This window comes from Schistocerca serialis, chromosome 10 (assembly GCF_023864345.2).
Source record: "Schistocerca serialis cubense isolate TAMUIC-IGC-003099 chromosome 10, iqSchSeri2.2, whole genome shotgun sequence".
Taxonomy (NCBI): Eukaryota; Metazoa; Arthropoda; class Insecta; order Orthoptera; family Acrididae; genus Schistocerca; species Schistocerca serialis.
The window spans coordinates 86,475,843-86,492,625 of record NC_064647.1 but is presented as its reverse complement, the minus strand read 5'-3'; the positions used below and the strand labels follow the sequence as shown (position 1 = coordinate 86,492,625).

Here is a 16,783-nt window from a genome sequence, read left to right as displayed (position 1 = left end):
GTGTAACGGAACTGAAATGATGTTAGGGTGCCAGTAATTTGGAGCCCGCGCGTCGGAAACGGGCGCGCTGGCGTGAGACTGCCAGGGAGCACACCCTGATGCCATCTATTGGGAATTAGCGTGAGCTGACAGTAGCGGGAACTAGCGGAAACACACCACCACACTATCTATCAGACAATGCACTAAGCTCTCGGACTCAAATGTATTCTTTTTCTTGTTAATTATAAGTTATTTAATGTTGTTCAGCGATAGTACTAAATCATTATGACTGGCATGAACTCCACGGTAATAAATATAAAATTTCTTAAACATTAAATGATTTCGTGAAAATGTGGTAGGGTAAGAGCCCCACTCGTGGTCGCTAGTCGCTAGTGGTAGCTGGAGACAGAGGGACTTAACAACAGAATGGCCTGGGGAGTGTTGACGTGATCGGACGTGTGTAACTGTGCTCGCACAAAAGTGATTGTGCAACGGTGAAGAGGCGAATATCGTCGCCGTTTGTGGAGTAAAACGCGACGAATGGTTATCGAAGCCGCCTCTATGCCACTGAGGCCGATTGTAAGAGTTCCTGCACCCAGATTTTATGGCGAACGTGCAGTAGCTTGTACGAGTGCTACGGCTCGTTGTTCCAGCCGCCATTAACGGCATGAGGCGCGAAGAGTTGCGTTATCCACATACATCTCACCACCAGCACCGGCACGTCCATCCAAGGCAAGACTGATCGTAATTGTTAATTCGATCTTTATAAAAATGTAAAAGGAGAAAACCAGTTTTTCTTTTTATGCAATTACAGAAGACAGAATACAGTTATGAGTAAAATTACGACGCATGTTGTTCATTGTAAAGTGTAGTAACCTCAAACATAATATAGTGAAATCAGACTGAGGCCACCATCGCCTCTTTCATTTACAATTATTTTTGTTGTACAATACTTTAGCGTACAAAAAGGTTGAAAAGAGCAATGGTCACATCAGAATGAGTCGCCATTCTATAGTTAACTTAAATTTTTCTGAGTAACTTTTTAAGTAACGTCACTTAAGCAATTCTATATCAATTGTTCAAAGAGTAATATCCAAAATCATTACCTATGTCCAAGGATAGAAATTTGTTAACCCAAGTTGCATAAATAGTCTTGGTAGTAATTACCAAGGCAACACACAGAAATTGAAAGAGTATTTGCTTTGTTGAATCACCTTGAATGCTCAGTAATAGTAATATTCAAAATTAAGTTTAAATTCAATTCAAGCCATTTTACTTTGAAACGAGCCAAAAATTGTTATAGTCTTTTGCTCCTTCAGAGCTGGGGACCGTAGTTATAAGTATTTTCAGGAGGATTCGACAGTAAGTCTGCTGCTCTCGTCGTGCTGATAGGATTATCCACTGCTGCTAGCAGTGATGATTGGATACATAAGCTCACTACCAAGTTAAGTGGGTCAGGTAGGCAGTATTACCATGTGAACTGTAGGGCACTGTAGGCTGTGGATCGAACCCGTTCAATCATCAAAGTTCTTTGGGAAATAGTCCGTTAGGAGTGTGCTTTAATCATTAGGTAAATACTGGCTAGTAACGGTCAAAATGAACACGCAAGTGAATTTAATAGGTTAGCAAGGTCCAAGAACACATAGTTAATGTTGTGCAGTGGCGAGGGTAGGAGCGGAGTAAAAGTGAACTGAGCGTGTGGCAGCTGTGCTGTATTCAAATATTAACAACTTGAATTCACTACTACCTCTTACCATTAGAACTGAGCTTTTTACTGTTAAAATACATAGCAGTAAGCGCAAAGGCGTGACAGCTACAAGTCCGTATTGGTGATATACATTCGGAATTAGGAAGTGGGTCATTCCGTCCGGGTAGGGGGTTAAAACAACTGAGTCAGTTGAGAACATACCCCATTTACTGACGAAAGGATTCGGCGGTTCGGTCGCAGGTTGATGGCATCTTCAGCTTACCTGCCAGTCAAAGACGCTCTCAGTGAATCCATTACTCAGCTCCCCCACCCTTTACACCCTGGTGGGTATCTTAATGCACACGAAGACCTTTGGGGCTCTGCAACCACCTGCCCCAGGGGCTAGTGCAATTGTGAGCTTCTCATGTTGTCACTTGCATGTTTCTTGAAAGTGGTGGGAGCACTGTAGTAGGGTCGTTCGTTTAGTATGCTCTTTGGTCCTTGCATGCTCCACTTAGTGGAAAGTGCTCAATCACCCAAGTGGTGAATTCCCGATCTGGATTTACCTGACAGACATGCTGGTGACTGACAGAAAGCCCCACAATGGGCACTTTATGGCTTTCTGTCTTTGAACCCCGTGCAGTGTCCAGAAATGGGTGGATCATATTAGCAAAGGATCTATCCCGCCACCAGGTATCCATTCTATAGTCTTCAGGAGAGCTAGAAAGGCAGCCAATTCTATGGTGGAGCGACGAACACCACCTGTCGCCGGCCGAGTGGTTCTAGGCGCTTCAGTCGGTCGCAGGTTCGAATCCTGCTTAGGGCATAGATCTGTGTGATGTCCTTAGGTTAGTTAGGTTTAAGTAGTTCTAAGTTAGATCTAAGAAGTTAAGTCGCATAGTGCTCAGAGCCATTTGAACCATTTAACCCAAATACCGAGAGGCAGGTTCCCTGTCGCTCCTCCATGACGACATCCCAGCCCACAAAACGAAGACCGTGAGCGAGTTTATGGCCAGCATATGGATCGTAGTCCTGTATCACACGCCGTAATCGCTGCATTTGGCCCCAGACGACTTCTGGTTGTTTCACAAATTCAAGTTGGCAACGAAAGTACACTGCTATGACGCAGTTAAGTTCATTCAAGAAAATTGTACTGCAGTACCAAACGCAAATCCAAAAAAGGACTACAGCGACGGTTTCAAAATACTTTTAAAACTATTTCGGCTGTGGTTTGGTGCAGTTCTAGAGGACTGATGACCTCAGATGTTAAGTCCCATAGTGCTCGGAGCCCTTTTTGAACCACCTGGCAATCAGGCCAGGCAGGTGGCTATGCGCAGGCTCAAGTGCCAGCCAGCTGTAGAGAACCTCGGAGACATCTCAGTAGTGAGGGTGAGATGTCGCCGACTATTAGAGACAGCAAAAAGATATCTCGGGGACAGCTTCTAAACGGTATAAACCGTGCCACTAAGAATGGAAGACAAGCAGGAAGAGTTCTGAGAGAGGAAGGAGGGTCCCAGTGGCTGACGTGAGGGGAATGTAGGTCTCAGACAAACCTGCGAGACACTGCCCAGACTATGGCCGAGTATTTTTCCACCGTTATCCTCAACGCCAGTTGAGATCTAGATTTCTGGCGCAACACCTAGATTCTGCATTATGTGCAACTGGCGACAAATCGTCTGGTTACTGTTGGCTCCAGTGAAGCATGCTGTGGCACCTAATAGGGCGAAGCGAAATAATCATCCTCAACCTCTTTAACTTGATTTGAGCGTCACAGCCCCTTCCCACCCTGTGTAAGGACACAATTTGAATTTTAACACCTGCGAAGGGAAGTGAAGTGCACATAAACTAACGTGGCCGGTAGATGCACAGTTGGCAGGGTATATGTGGAGAGAGCGGTAGTGCGGGAGGCTGGGGGGCAGGCTGTGTAAGGGAAATACCAAGCGCTGGAGGGGAGGCGTCGTTCTCATCTGAAGCCCGCGCTGACATTTTTTGTAAATATTAAGTGGAGCCCCTGCACTCCTACCCCTGCATGGTGGCCACTGGAAACGATCTGCTTTTGTTATTACCCAAAAAGAATGCCGCTGAAAATGCAACAAAAGCAGAGGATTATGTTCGCCTGTCTTGATAACCATTTGCAATTTGCAGAGAAGCACCATGAGTGTCGAATTTCGAGTAAAACTTACATTTCACTTGTTGCCATGTTAAAATATGTATCTTTTGCCAAAGCACAGCAGCGTTTGCACAATGTCACCTCACATACATATTGTGCAGACGCAATGGCTAGAGAATTCTGAAACACTGGTTTATTAATGCTATTAAGTGAGGAATTAAGTTCAATAGCTTAGGAAAAACTACGTCCTTGGTACAAAAATAAACGTGTAATATCTTCCGTTGTGTTGATCCAAAACACACAGCATTTCTGGCTTCACCTACCCATCATCCTTAAAAATTAGTCTTTCTTTAGTGGAACGTGACAAGGTAAATAGGGAAGTTTTGCATAATAAGGCAAAGTACACTCCTCTTTGAGTGCTATCATGTGTGCCGGCGACGGTTGGGCGAGTCATGGATATCCAAGCCTCACTACTGCTCCAACCCGACCGACTTCCACCGCGTCCCAACTCTACGACTGCCAGGTCCAAACTGCACTGCAGGCGTGTTCCAACTCGCTGCATGACAAACGTCAACCGGGAAGTCATAGCAGTCAGCAAAGATAATACAGCAGGGCTATATCGATGCTCCCACTCATGGGCAGACAAAGCAGCAATTCAGTGACAACAGAAACTGAAACTAACATACCAAGGTGGCAGTATGGTAAAAAAAGAAAAAAATCAGGATATAAATTAACAGAAGCCGTGAACACCAGCCACGCACGGCTCAGGAATGCTAAAATCTGAGGATATTTTCTTGTGTTTTATAATGCATATTTGTAACTGGGCTCTACGTTAACTCTTCGAGGATCCTGAAAGTCTGCCACTCCTTTTGAAACAGAACCTAAGTGATCATATAGAATTTTGAATCTGTCTTCCGCTAGGAAATACGGAGGCCACCAGAAAAGTGTATACACTCTTTGTCGGGCTTTATCGAGACATCGATATTGTCGTTCGGTTTGAGTTACGAATGTGTTGCAGTATGGTCTTTGGCACAACAGATGTTTATCTCGGTATTGGGAAACTAAGATGGCTGAAGCACGCTTGATATTGAAGCAACGAAAATGTATTGTGAAGTGGTTTTTAAAGTTTGGTAATCCTGTTGAAATGCAACCTCAGTGGAGGCGGGAGTTTAAAACGGAACCGCCAACCTGCCTAACAATTAAATGCATCATTGACAAGTGTGAATCGCCTGGAACGATTTGTGATATTCACAAAGTAAGATCAGGAAGACAGTGTACAGCTACTAGTCCTGCTTCATTGGCTCTCGTGTTGGAAACGTTAATTCTCCACAGATGTCTGTGACGCAATGTGGACCAGAAGTGCGTTTAGCAGTACAGGTGTACGAAGAATTCTGAAAGTGGAAAGTTTACATTCCACGATTATTTACATTCCACAATTATTGCACGCGATTAATGATGACAATGCTGCTCGCCGAACGCAATTTTGCGAATGGTATCAGCAAATGGTAACTGATGATGGACAATTTCTGAAGAAGATAGTGTAGAGTGACGAGGTACCATTAAAACTTAATGGAACCGCGAATCGGCGTAACAGTGTGTACTGAAAATCCTCATGTTTATGTGGATAAAGAGGTCGATCTACCAGGGGTTCATGTGTGGTGTGGACTATCATATAGGGGATTAGTAGGACCCTTTTTCTTTGATGCTACTGTCATTAGAGAAGTCCACCTGGAAATGTTACGCACATAAGTTTTACCAGGTATACGTGCTTTCTATGGAGCTGATGAAGAGGTCTTCTACCAATAGGACGGGGCGCCACCGCACTACCACCTAGCCATAGGAGCTTTCCTGGTTGACAGTTTTCCGGGGCATTGGTTTGAACGAAGAGGGTCCATTGAGTTCCCTCCATGGTCGCCAGGTCTTACACCCGTGGACTTTTACTTGTGGGGAACTGTGAAGCATAATGTCTATCAACGTAAGCCACACACGCTGGAGGAACTTCGCCAGGAGATTACAGTGAAATGCGGAGCGATCTCCACAGTAACATTGAATGACGTAGTTATGGCGACCGCTCGTAATTCTGTTATGTGTACAGCCGCCAACGCTGAAGATTTTGAGCATTTAAAGTAACCATGTGCTATACTGTTTGTTGTACAACATGTGTGATCAATTATTAAATGTAAAATAAACACATCAGTTATACTTTTAGTGTGTATACATTATTCTAATGGACTGTGTATACTACCAGTCACAGAAAACGGTTTATTAATATCGCTATCTGACCACTATCATGAAGTTTTGGATACGGTAAAACTTTCTCAAAGCGCGACGAAAAAAGAGAAAATGGGTAGTGGGAGTGTGAGAGGGTTTTCTCGGGACAAAATATGTGTCTGCCACTTGTGACCTACATTGCCTAATAACCTAAAAAACTATGAGCATGTGTGGTGGGAGAAACAAATTTCGATGACATTCTGTACCGCCATGCGCATCCAAGTTCTGCCCTGACGCCACCGTAACTGAAATGCCGTAAAGTTCTCATGGATGATAACTGAGGCACTGAGGTGAAAAAGGTTCTTGCCATCTGTTATTCAGTGATTTTTTCCCCGTCCAAACCAGTGCTGAAATTTCATTTCGTGTAGAAATTGAACTTGTCATAGAGACAAGTCCCTATATTTCGTGAAACAGATTGAGGCGTGATGGCAGCACCGTAGCGGGATGCAGTTAACAAAGTGTTTGAGTGCACTGTTCAGGCAAAACACCATCTCGGTGTCACCCACGAGCATTGGAATGGTGGAATATGAATTTCCTCTGGTTAAGGCCGATATAGTCCCTCATTTTCATAATCTGCCCAGAGTGTAAAAGGATGTTACTCCTCTGTAACCTGAAAGACTAGAGGATGATGGATGTTATCCCTTTTCAGTTTCGTGAGTAATTTGATGGTATTCTAAGCAAGTGACTGTGGAGCAGACGACAATGAATCTGGAAGTGTGGTTTGGAGCAGCGATCAAGTGTGACAAGTTGATGAACATGTGTGTCTGTCGAAATAAATAGAGTTCTTTAATAAGTAAAAGATGTGGGTGCTACAACCCAAGGCACCAAAAAGGATATTGTGTTCCATTACATTGTGTATTTTGATATGTATTGTTTAATTACGAATGTTTATAGACAAGAGACGTTCAATAAGCAATGCCCCATTTTTTTTTCTCAGAACATATTTGTAGTTAAGAATGAGAATTTAGTGACAATACACATCAACATGTCTTGTCTGTGTACTATTTTTCTACGTAGTCTCCATCAGCTTCTATGGCCATGTGCCAGCATCATGGAAGAGCATGTACTCCCTGCTAGTAAAAGTTCTTGTCCTGTAGGCGTAGCCATGTTTTCACTGCATGACTGACACTCTCGTCATCTTCAAGGTGTGTTCCCCGTAGGGAATCTTTAAGCAGCCCAAAGAGATGGAAGTTCGAGGGTGCCAGGTCTGGAGTGTAGGGTGGATGAGGCAATGATGTTCTATCCAATTTGGCGATGTGTTCCTGGGTTCTCAGACTTTTGTGTGGGGGTGCATTATGGTGTTGGAGCAAGATTTGTGCTGGATTCTTGTCGATCGAACACGTCGCAAACGGTGCTTGGGTTTATTCAGTGTCTTCACGTATGCCTCTGAATTGACAATTGATCCTCTTTGCATCACATCTACGAGAATGACCCCATTAAGATCCCAGAAGACTGTCATCGTGACTTTTCCAGCAGAGACGGTTGTCTCGAATTTCTTCTTTTGTGGTGAATGAGGATGATGTCACTCCATGGAGTGCCTTTTTGTTTCCGTCGCAAAGTGGTGCACCCAGCTTTTGTCTCCCGTAACGAACCGTCACAGTAAAACCTCTCCGTTGGTCTCAAAACGCTCAAACGAATCAGATGAAATGACCTATCTTTGAATTTGTGGTCCGCTGTGAGCATTTGTGGAACCCATCGTGAACACTTCTTTGTATATCTGAGGGTCTTGATGATTTCAGACGCACTTCCAATGCTGACTGACACCTGTAGATCCAATTGTCGAGTTGTGAATCGCCAGTCGGCATGAATAATGGCATCCGCACGATTCAGCATGTCTGGAGCGGTGGCTGTGACAGGACGTCCCCAGCATGGCTGATCTGTTTCTGCATTTCCTGAGGCTATAACTTTCTTTACCTATCGTCCAACTGCACTCCTACCAACTGCTGCATCGTCATACACTGCACACAAATGTTTACGGATGTTCACCACCATTTCTTTTTCTGCACACAATGATTCAATAACAGCACGCTGCTTGTAACGTGAGTCGTGTGTAGACGCCATTTTGACGCTGGAGAACGGCCCTGTCATATGTCAGGACGGTTCGAAACTTCACCGGCGCAGAGAACAAACATGAAATGTGAAGCACCAACAAGGACGTTTGTCTATGTATAGTCATGGCTTTTTAAAAAAATGTCGGACATTATTTATTGAATGAGCTTCGTAAATAACAGGAATTTTTATGAACATGCTGAAGTCAAATATCTTGCTTTAAAATATACTGTCTTTAGTCGCACAATATTTATGTTAATGTATGTGTTATTTGAATAAAAAGGTGATATGTCGGTCATTTTCTATTATCATTTTCTATTATTTGCCTTTATTCTATGATTCCAGGTTTGGGTATAAGAGTGTATTCTTCCTGATGAGCGTGTGGGAGTAACTATAGGGTTTGTGACTAAAACTGCTCAAGATTACGAGGTTGCTCAGTACATCTCAAAAGCGCCATGAAGTGATATGCTCCTGATTTGACCGCAACACCTCAACTGCAAGCGCTGCTCATTCAGATTAAGTGGAAAAAACGTGATAGGGGCATAGTCGTGAATAGCATACTGAAATTCCTGACTGGTGAGGCATGCAGGTCGCGGTGGAGGGTGGGAGACCATGTAAAGGTCACTTTATTTATATTTTTGCCTACGGCCTTGCCGCAGTGGTAACACCGGTTCCCGTCAGATCACCGAAGTGAAGCACTGTCGGGCTGGACTAGTACTTGGATGGGTGACCATCCGGTCTGCCGAGCACTGTTGGCAAGTGGGGTGCACTCAGCCCTTGTGAGGCAAGCTGAGGAGCTACTTTATTGAGAAGTAGCAGCTCCGGTTTCGTAAACTGACATACGGCCGGGAGAGCAGTGTGCTGACCACATGCCCCTCCATATCTGCATCCAGTGACGCCTCTATGTTGAGGATGAGACGGCGGCCTTCCAAGGCCTGTTCGGATGGAGTTTAGTTTTTTAGTTTTATTTACATTTTACTCGAATATCTCAAAATCCGTGACTTCTAGGGAAAATGCTTCTCAGTACAAAATTAGACTACAATAAATATCTCACAAATATGGTCCAATTAATTTCTCATCTTCGAGTAATACTTTCCGCTTTGCATGCAAAAATCGCATATTACTGAAAATAGTGTTTTAATGGCATAAAATTAATATCTACTGTTATCTTAAGTGCGTTAAGAAGAAATTTTAAATGGTGTGTGCCACCTATGAGTCCAACAGAGCCGTATTCGTGGATGCATGGTGTTCTCGATTTGTAAAAGAGTGAAGGCGGAGAGGAAGGTTGGGCGTCGGATTCTGGCCCTGCGCTCCCCGCCTTCATAGCATAGGTCACGAAACGGAAGAGCGAGCAGGTGGTCCGCCGCTCTCGTACCCCACTGTAGCACAAAGAGCGACTGCGCGGAGTTTCACGAAGCTACACCGACCTCCGCAGGGCGCCTTATCAATCATTGCCGACCGAGTGACCAGTCATGCCCGGGGAGTGATTTTTTTTTCCCCACAAAGTGGATCAACACTGCATGGAATACGAACATGAGCTGCCACTGATACTAACTCAGGTGGTTGGAACCCACGTAAACGTCTGCAGACTGTTCTGTGTTGCTAGAGGCGAAACTACTTCTTTGACTTCTGGTACGGCAGCCGCAACGTTCTTCAGGGAAAAATAACTTCCCCCACTACCACAATGCTACTCGGCTTACGTTCTGTAGACACACTATACCTGTACAGCATTTCCTGTCCAGTTCTCTTACGTCAGTGGGGAAAATAACGTCACTGAACTCGTGTTTACACAGTGGAGTTACCAGAATAACCAAATTAAGTTTCTGGATAGAACGATCAATAAAACAAAACCATAAACATATGTTTGAAATTTACTGTAAACCCATAGGAACGGACATTAGTATTCCCAATCTTCGAACCACCCACACTTACAAAAGCAAGCAGCATTTCGACCCATGCCCCATAGACTCAACACAGTGCCACTCACCAAGTAAAATTACCCAAAAGAACTGGACATAATAATGCAGACAACAAAACAACGATTACAATAGTAACAAAGTCACAAAGCTAAACAACAAAATTAAAAGTAAAACAAAAGCAGAAAGCACCAAACCACAGACAAAAACGCAACAGAACCTAACAATACACTCAGTACCATAACAACAACACAGAATAATCAGAAAAATATGATAGAAAACACAAGATGTTGAACAAAACGTACAAACAGATACTTGCACATAAAATCACCAACATTTTTAAATGACAGGAAATAATCATAGCATACACAACAGACAGTTCTATACAAAAATACACCCCCAAATCAACAAAAACAGAGATATTTACCAGAAATCAGGTATATATCAACTACAGTCTAACACTTGTAATGGCAGATACATAGAAAAACAGGTAGAACATTTGATGCCAGATACAAAGAACACATGGGAGCCTGGAACTATGGGACAAACAGCTGCACATTTGCAGAAGACCAGAGAGAATATAACAGCAAACAAGCTGCTAGAGAAGAAGCCATGAAAAAAATTAGAATCAACAATAAAAAACACCTCCTAACCTACAAGAAATTTACCACATACAGAAAACTAAAGCAGAAATGATCAAGTACACATGTCAAACAATTCACTCCAAATGAGGATTAATGTCATAATAATAATAATAATAATAATAATAATAATACCACCCAACACTTCTTCACTCACTTGTCCATGAACTCCTCCACAGAACATTTAAACCAAAACTCAAGTTAGCCAATCTCCAAAGCTTTCAGCCAATCTCTACTAGCTATTACATTCACTTTCAACATTCTACAACCCAAACTATCAATTCCCCGTCCTCCCCATACACCACCTCCCCACACACATAGACATAAAGGTAGTTTTCAACATATACTTTGCTGGAATGAGCGTTTGGCGTCATTGGCCGGGAGGCCCATTACGGGGCAGGTCCGGCCGCCTTGGTGCAGGTCTTATTACATTTTGCGCCACATTGGGCGACCTGCGCGCCCGATGGGGATGAAATGATGATGAAGACAACACAACACCAAGTCCCTGAGCATAGAAAATCCCCGACCGAGGCGGGAATCGAATCCGTGCCCCATAGGCCAAGACAACACAAGACCCTGAGCGGAGAAAATCCCCGACCCAGTGTGAAATCGAACCCGAGCACCTTAGGACGAGAGCCCGTCACGCTGACCATTCAGCTATCGGGGGGACATATACTTTGTCGGATTGGTAATATGTAGGTAAACAAACCAAACTGGAGGAAACACATAAATAAGTCACAATGTTTACTATCTTCAAAAGCTCAGTGTTCGAACTAATAGCTATACCTAGAGGCAAAAGAGTAATAGTGCAGCACAAAGAAGAAGGAGAAACATGGTGAACAGTGGGAAGGAAAAGTTCGGATTACTAATTTGTGCTTACATTTCGCAAATGAAGTGGCAGACCAGCTGAGAGGAGACGAAGGTGCGAACAAACTACTTATTTACATAAAAAACGCGACGTGAACTGTTTGATGATCTAAAAATAACAAACCTAAATCACTCTAAATCCCACTGAAGATACCTTAGAGTAATAAAAAGGTAAAACGCGCCTTGGGAAAACAAATTAAGTTGTAGCATGAAAAGGAGGTTTCATTCACAAAACAAGTATTATTAAATGAGTGCTTATTTATTGTGACTGACCAGAAAGATATTGTCCTCTCACCATTAATTGTGTTACTGGTAGACTGCATAAATCTCTTCCTTTCAGAAACTGCTGGCACTTGTTGTGTGGGCTGCACTGGGTGGAGTCGCTTGTGACTCGTGTACAAAGAGCTTTTACGCAAAACCGTTCAACAGCTAGAGCTGTTAATTGTCTAACGCACTGAAGAGCCTCGCAAGATTGACACGCAGTCAGTAAGTATTCGACAATGTCTATTTCACTGTCTGCACTACCATTGCCTGGAATATTTTTCACGGAATGATGGCTATCAGATGCATCACCCCAGCCCAGCTCTCCAAACGTCTGAAGAGGCGCAGAGGCTTGAACCGTGTCCCTCTGCAGCAGAAGCAGGTCACCCGCATGTTGCTGAACTTTGCACATAAGTTAAGGAATGCATTACAGCAGATGAATTTTCTGGGCTTCAACACAATCAGTCCCATTCTATCAGACCTAATCGCACACACCCCGGAAGATAGTGGATATGTGGCAAGAGGCTCCACGCAGCGCAGCCAGCGGTTCCTGTGTCAGCGGTGAGGAGAGGTGGGCTGCAGAGTGGTGTAGCAAATGCCGTCGTACGAAATCTGAACGGGAGCGGAAATGATTAGCGAATGGGGTAAACCATTAAACAGCGATAGAAATATCAATGTCAACAAGAGTCAGGCTCCCTGTGCTAAGCACAAACGGTGGTGTCACAGCGCAGTGGCTCTGAGAGCGAGTGGCCGCCAGCCGTGCTACAGAGCCGCTGGGGGCGTGGCTCCATGGGCACACACCATTGGCTCCGCCACATCCCGTGCGTCCCCTGTCAGTGTCTAATTGGAACTTGCAGTTCTGTTGCCAACTTGGCGACGCTCGTGGGGTGGTATCGATATCTGATACCTCATCCCTCCCCGCAAAACCTCCTCTTCATCACTGGGCAGTGTAGATGACCGAGCGACGACAGGGAGGGAGGAGTGGGGGAGGGTTCCAGGTGGCAATGAGGAGATGGGAGCCGAAACTGAGACTGGCGCCGAGCTCTTTGCCGTCTACGAAAAAGTCAGAAATCAGCTGTAGCAGAGCATGCTCTTCAGTCAGGAGACCACGAAGTGAAGTTTCCTGAAACAGAAGTTTTATCTACAACATCAAATTATTACCCAAGACTATGTAGGGAAGCCACTGAAATTCATAAGCACCAGGATAATTTTATTAGGAAAGAGGAAATGAAACTTAGCGACATATGGACAGTAGCTCTGCAGAATCACTATACAATTTCATCGTTGACAAGATGACAATCGATAGTTAAGTATTATCTTTGACAAGGACTATCTCTGCTCATGACGTGTTATTTCGACTATGTCCCCCTTTCCTACAGTATATATGTCGCTCGGACCGGTCAGTCGGTAAGACTCAGCCGAGGGGCGTCTCTGAGGATGTCCAAGCAGTCCTGGACGAAACGTCAGGAACAGAAGAGTTTCTTGGACCACGACCTCGCATCCGGAAAGGTTTACGAGCAGCTACGTCATCCGGTCGTGAAAGCCTTAATTCTTTAATTACCATGTACAAGTTTATGCTTGCTTTTCATTAAACACGTTATTCATTGGTTAGCTATACCATCAAATTCATAAACCCTTAGTTTATCTATGAGTATTAGATGTATCTGCCAACGGCCTTGCCACAGCGCTAACACTGATTCCTGTCAGATCAGCGAAGTTAAGCGCCGTGCTTGGCCAGCACTTAGGTAGGTTATGGTACGGGTCTGGTGACCCCTCTTGGCAAGCAGGGTGGTCGGTCGGTACACCCGGGCCTTTCGAGGCCTGTTTGGACGGAGTAGTGGACGTCTCTAGAGCAGTACAGTAAAGCTTCTTCTTGTGTGCTTCAGCTTTTCTGTGACGTTTTGTTCCAGTGAGTGTCGCAGTTTCTGCAGTCTTCAGTGTACATACAGCTGTTTTCCCGCCATGCCAGCAAATAAAATGTCTGGGTGCTGTGGTCTTGGTCGCAGGTTCTACGCGGGCCCGAAGCTGGTGATAATGGTCGCTCACCCAGACGACGTGCAACACATCCTGGTGACGTCCAAGTTGGTAGAACGAGATCCCATGAGCACGAGCGCCATGCGGACCTTCATCGGCGACGGATTACTCACCCTCAATGGTAGCCGGTGGAAGACACATCGCAAACTCATCAACCCCACGTTTCACTCTGAGGTGAGTCAAAACCAACATGTCAAGACTTACAAACCTTAGCTAAAATACAATAGTGGAAAATGATAAAGCAGCATCATCATGCTACGGTCGCACATAAAGGGGCTTTCACTGTCATCCCGCGCAAACTGTAGGCTTTTTGTGATATTTATCTCGGAGACAGAGGCGGTTCGTGGTTTCAGTACTAGGGAAAGCTGCAAAACTGTCGTGAATGTGTGACGGAATGACCTTTGATTTTTTCCCTCCTTTTCATTTATGCAATCTGTGCTACGTAACGTTTGTAAACTAATATATAAAATACTGTACCTCTATAGTTTCTTTTGCATGAGTACAATACCCGGAGATGTAGCTACAAGGTGAAATCAGAGGAAGACAAAGACAGTTGAAAGACTACTGAATGGAAAAGGACAAGTAATGGCATTCGTTGAACTAGTTGGGCGAGAAACGCAAAATGTTACGTTACAATACACTAAGAATTAATTATTGGAGTGAAAAGTGATGTACAGTGAGAGGAAATTGTCGGAGGTCGAGTTGTAATTTTTAAAAGTAACTGCTACACAGCGATTTTTACGTTGCGCTACACTTACTTAGAGAAAAGAAAGATACGGTTTGGTAAGTCCTCGATATAAATGTTGTCAATAATAAACTTTTTCTCGTTTGCTTGAATATAAACAGAGTGCGATCTCATACGAATGAACACAGAGGATATGAGCTTTTAATCTCCGACCCACTCGCACATCTTCCAATTCACTGTTCAACATACATTGAATTTCAAGAAATTACTGTATTAGAGCGGACCATAAGTCATATCGTTCCATCAATAACATCAAGGGGCGAATAACATAATATTCAAGAAAGAGTAGTTGCCACACTGAATACAGCTCCAGAGGTTGCAACGTCACTCGTCATTTCATACCTCGCGAAGTGGGGCGCAACTTAATTACGTACATCTTCGGATATCGAAACCATTGACAGCAAAAATAAACAATAAAAAACGGTGTACATAGCTAGAAACAACATACTGCTTGATATTATATTTATTTGGTTGTCCTGACGCCCATGTGTTTAAAAAGTAACGGTGCAAGATACCTTGCAGGAAGCAATATGTTAACAGACAAAATATTTTGGAACCAGTAACAAACTGATTAACAACGTGCAATTGCTGTATTACAATTTTAGTTAATAGCTATGTCTGAAGCCAAAGGCGACAGCATGTGTTTTGTTTATTTTATTGATTTCACAGTTTAGCTGCTGGGCTTAACTACGTGTAAACAGTTGTTTGATGTAATGCTAAAGTTAAAATTACAGAAAAGACCACACAGGGTGTCAGCAGCAGTACATGAAAAAAATAGTTTTCCTGTTTTCCTCCTGTAAACAATGAAAGCTCATTAAACTGTAAAAAATACTGTATGTAAATGAAGCAAAGCTACATCAACCACTGAAGTTGAGGTTCTTCTTTTCCTTTAAGATATTAAAAAAGACATGCTTCGCATTTGCGCGCTTTCTTCACTAATGTATACAATATCTCTCATTCGAGTCTGAGGAAACTAACTGGCACACATAATGGTTCCTTTCATATCTTACAGTTTCCTATCACGGCTCGATGATGAGAAATGTTTTTACGATATTGGTCATTCTTACTGTGATACTTCTTAGAACCCTGCAGGCCGGCCGGAGTGGCCGTGCGGTTTTAGGCGCTACAGTCTGGAACCGCGAGACCGCTACGATCGCAGGTTCGAATCCTGCCTCGGGCATGGATGTGTGTGACGTCCTTGGGTTAGTTAGGTTTAAGTAGTTCTAAGTTCTAGGGGACTGATGACCTCAGAAGTTGAGTCCCATAGTGCTCAGAGCCATTTGAACCAAGAGCTCTGCACAATAACATTTGAAGGGTTTCAGCGAGAAATGTGGCCATTGGATTCTTTACGTTTGGCTCATTTTAACTGATACGTTGCTGTGTACTAACCGTAGCTTAAGTATTGGGACTGGTTTTATAGTTGGTAGTGAAGCCACACGTGACTAGAGTATGGAGGAACAAGAAGTTAAAGTGTTTTATCTGAGCACAATTCCCGACTGCGCCACGTGCAACCAGCGTGTACCTCTGTCGTGAACAGTTCGCGCGAGTTAACGCATGTCTCCCAAGTTAGTGACCACGATCTATTGTTGTTGTTGCTGTTGGAAGAGAATAAAGAACTAGTAGACATTCCACACCATAGTTACGTAATCTAAATGCCGAAACACGTCTCGTATTTAGGACGCAGCTTGACAAAAGTTTCTTTGCGACATGTCTCAATCGGCATTTATTTAACGAATATTACTCATATTACGTAATATGTTAGAGTGAACTTAAACGTCTACTGTCTTCATTTAAAGTACTACCTAGGTAATTTCAAATAAATTCGCAGACTGCCTATATCTTGACATCAGCTGTGTTAGGTGCAGATATATTACCTAGTATAATCTGTTCATCATAAGAGTAAACCTGTTGTAAACATTGCTCTATGTATTCTCCGCGTTTGCTGGAACGTCTTTGGATTTCCGTTTCACGTGGGACTGCAGCCAAGCTGTCTCGGGTACTGTCCAGTGGAGAATTTTAGAAATTTTATGCGGTGGGTGGGGGGGGGGGGTGATTGCTTTATTTTGGCGATACAGACGTCTGGCCTTCAAAGTCGTTTCATAGTTACTTACATTTACATAATTGTTAACAGGAAAGTATCATGTTACATAAGCGTTTTGTAAACTGAAATACTTTATTTTAAAACACTATTAGTAAAGTCATAAATAAATCCATAGTTCTTTT

At 43.6% G+C, this 16,783-nt stretch overlaps 1 protein-coding gene, 1 long non-coding RNA gene and 1 pseudogene across 4 annotated transcripts in view; all 3 read left to right on the top strand.

Moving 5' to 3' along the window:
- LOC126424544 (uncharacterized) overlaps positions 1 to 16,783 on the top strand; it is a 227,052-nt gene that overhangs the window by 111,491 nt on the left and 98,778 nt on the right. The window lies entirely within an intron of this gene.
- The window catches only part of LOC126424543 (cytochrome P450 4g15-like), a 176,315-nt gene that overhangs the window by 60,754 nt on the left and 98,778 nt on the right, over positions 1 to 16,783 (top strand). For all 3 annotated transcript variants that reach the window (XM_050087286.1, XM_050087288.1, XM_050087287.1), the window contains exon 3: positions 13,788 to 13,989. In XM_050087286.1, the coding sequence (XP_049943243.1) occupies positions 13,788 to 13,989 (202 nt within the window). The remainder of the gene's footprint in view (positions 1 to 13,787; positions 13,990 to 16,783) is intronic.
- On the top strand, positions 8,737 to 8,854 carry LOC126425634 (5S ribosomal RNA; annotated as a pseudogene).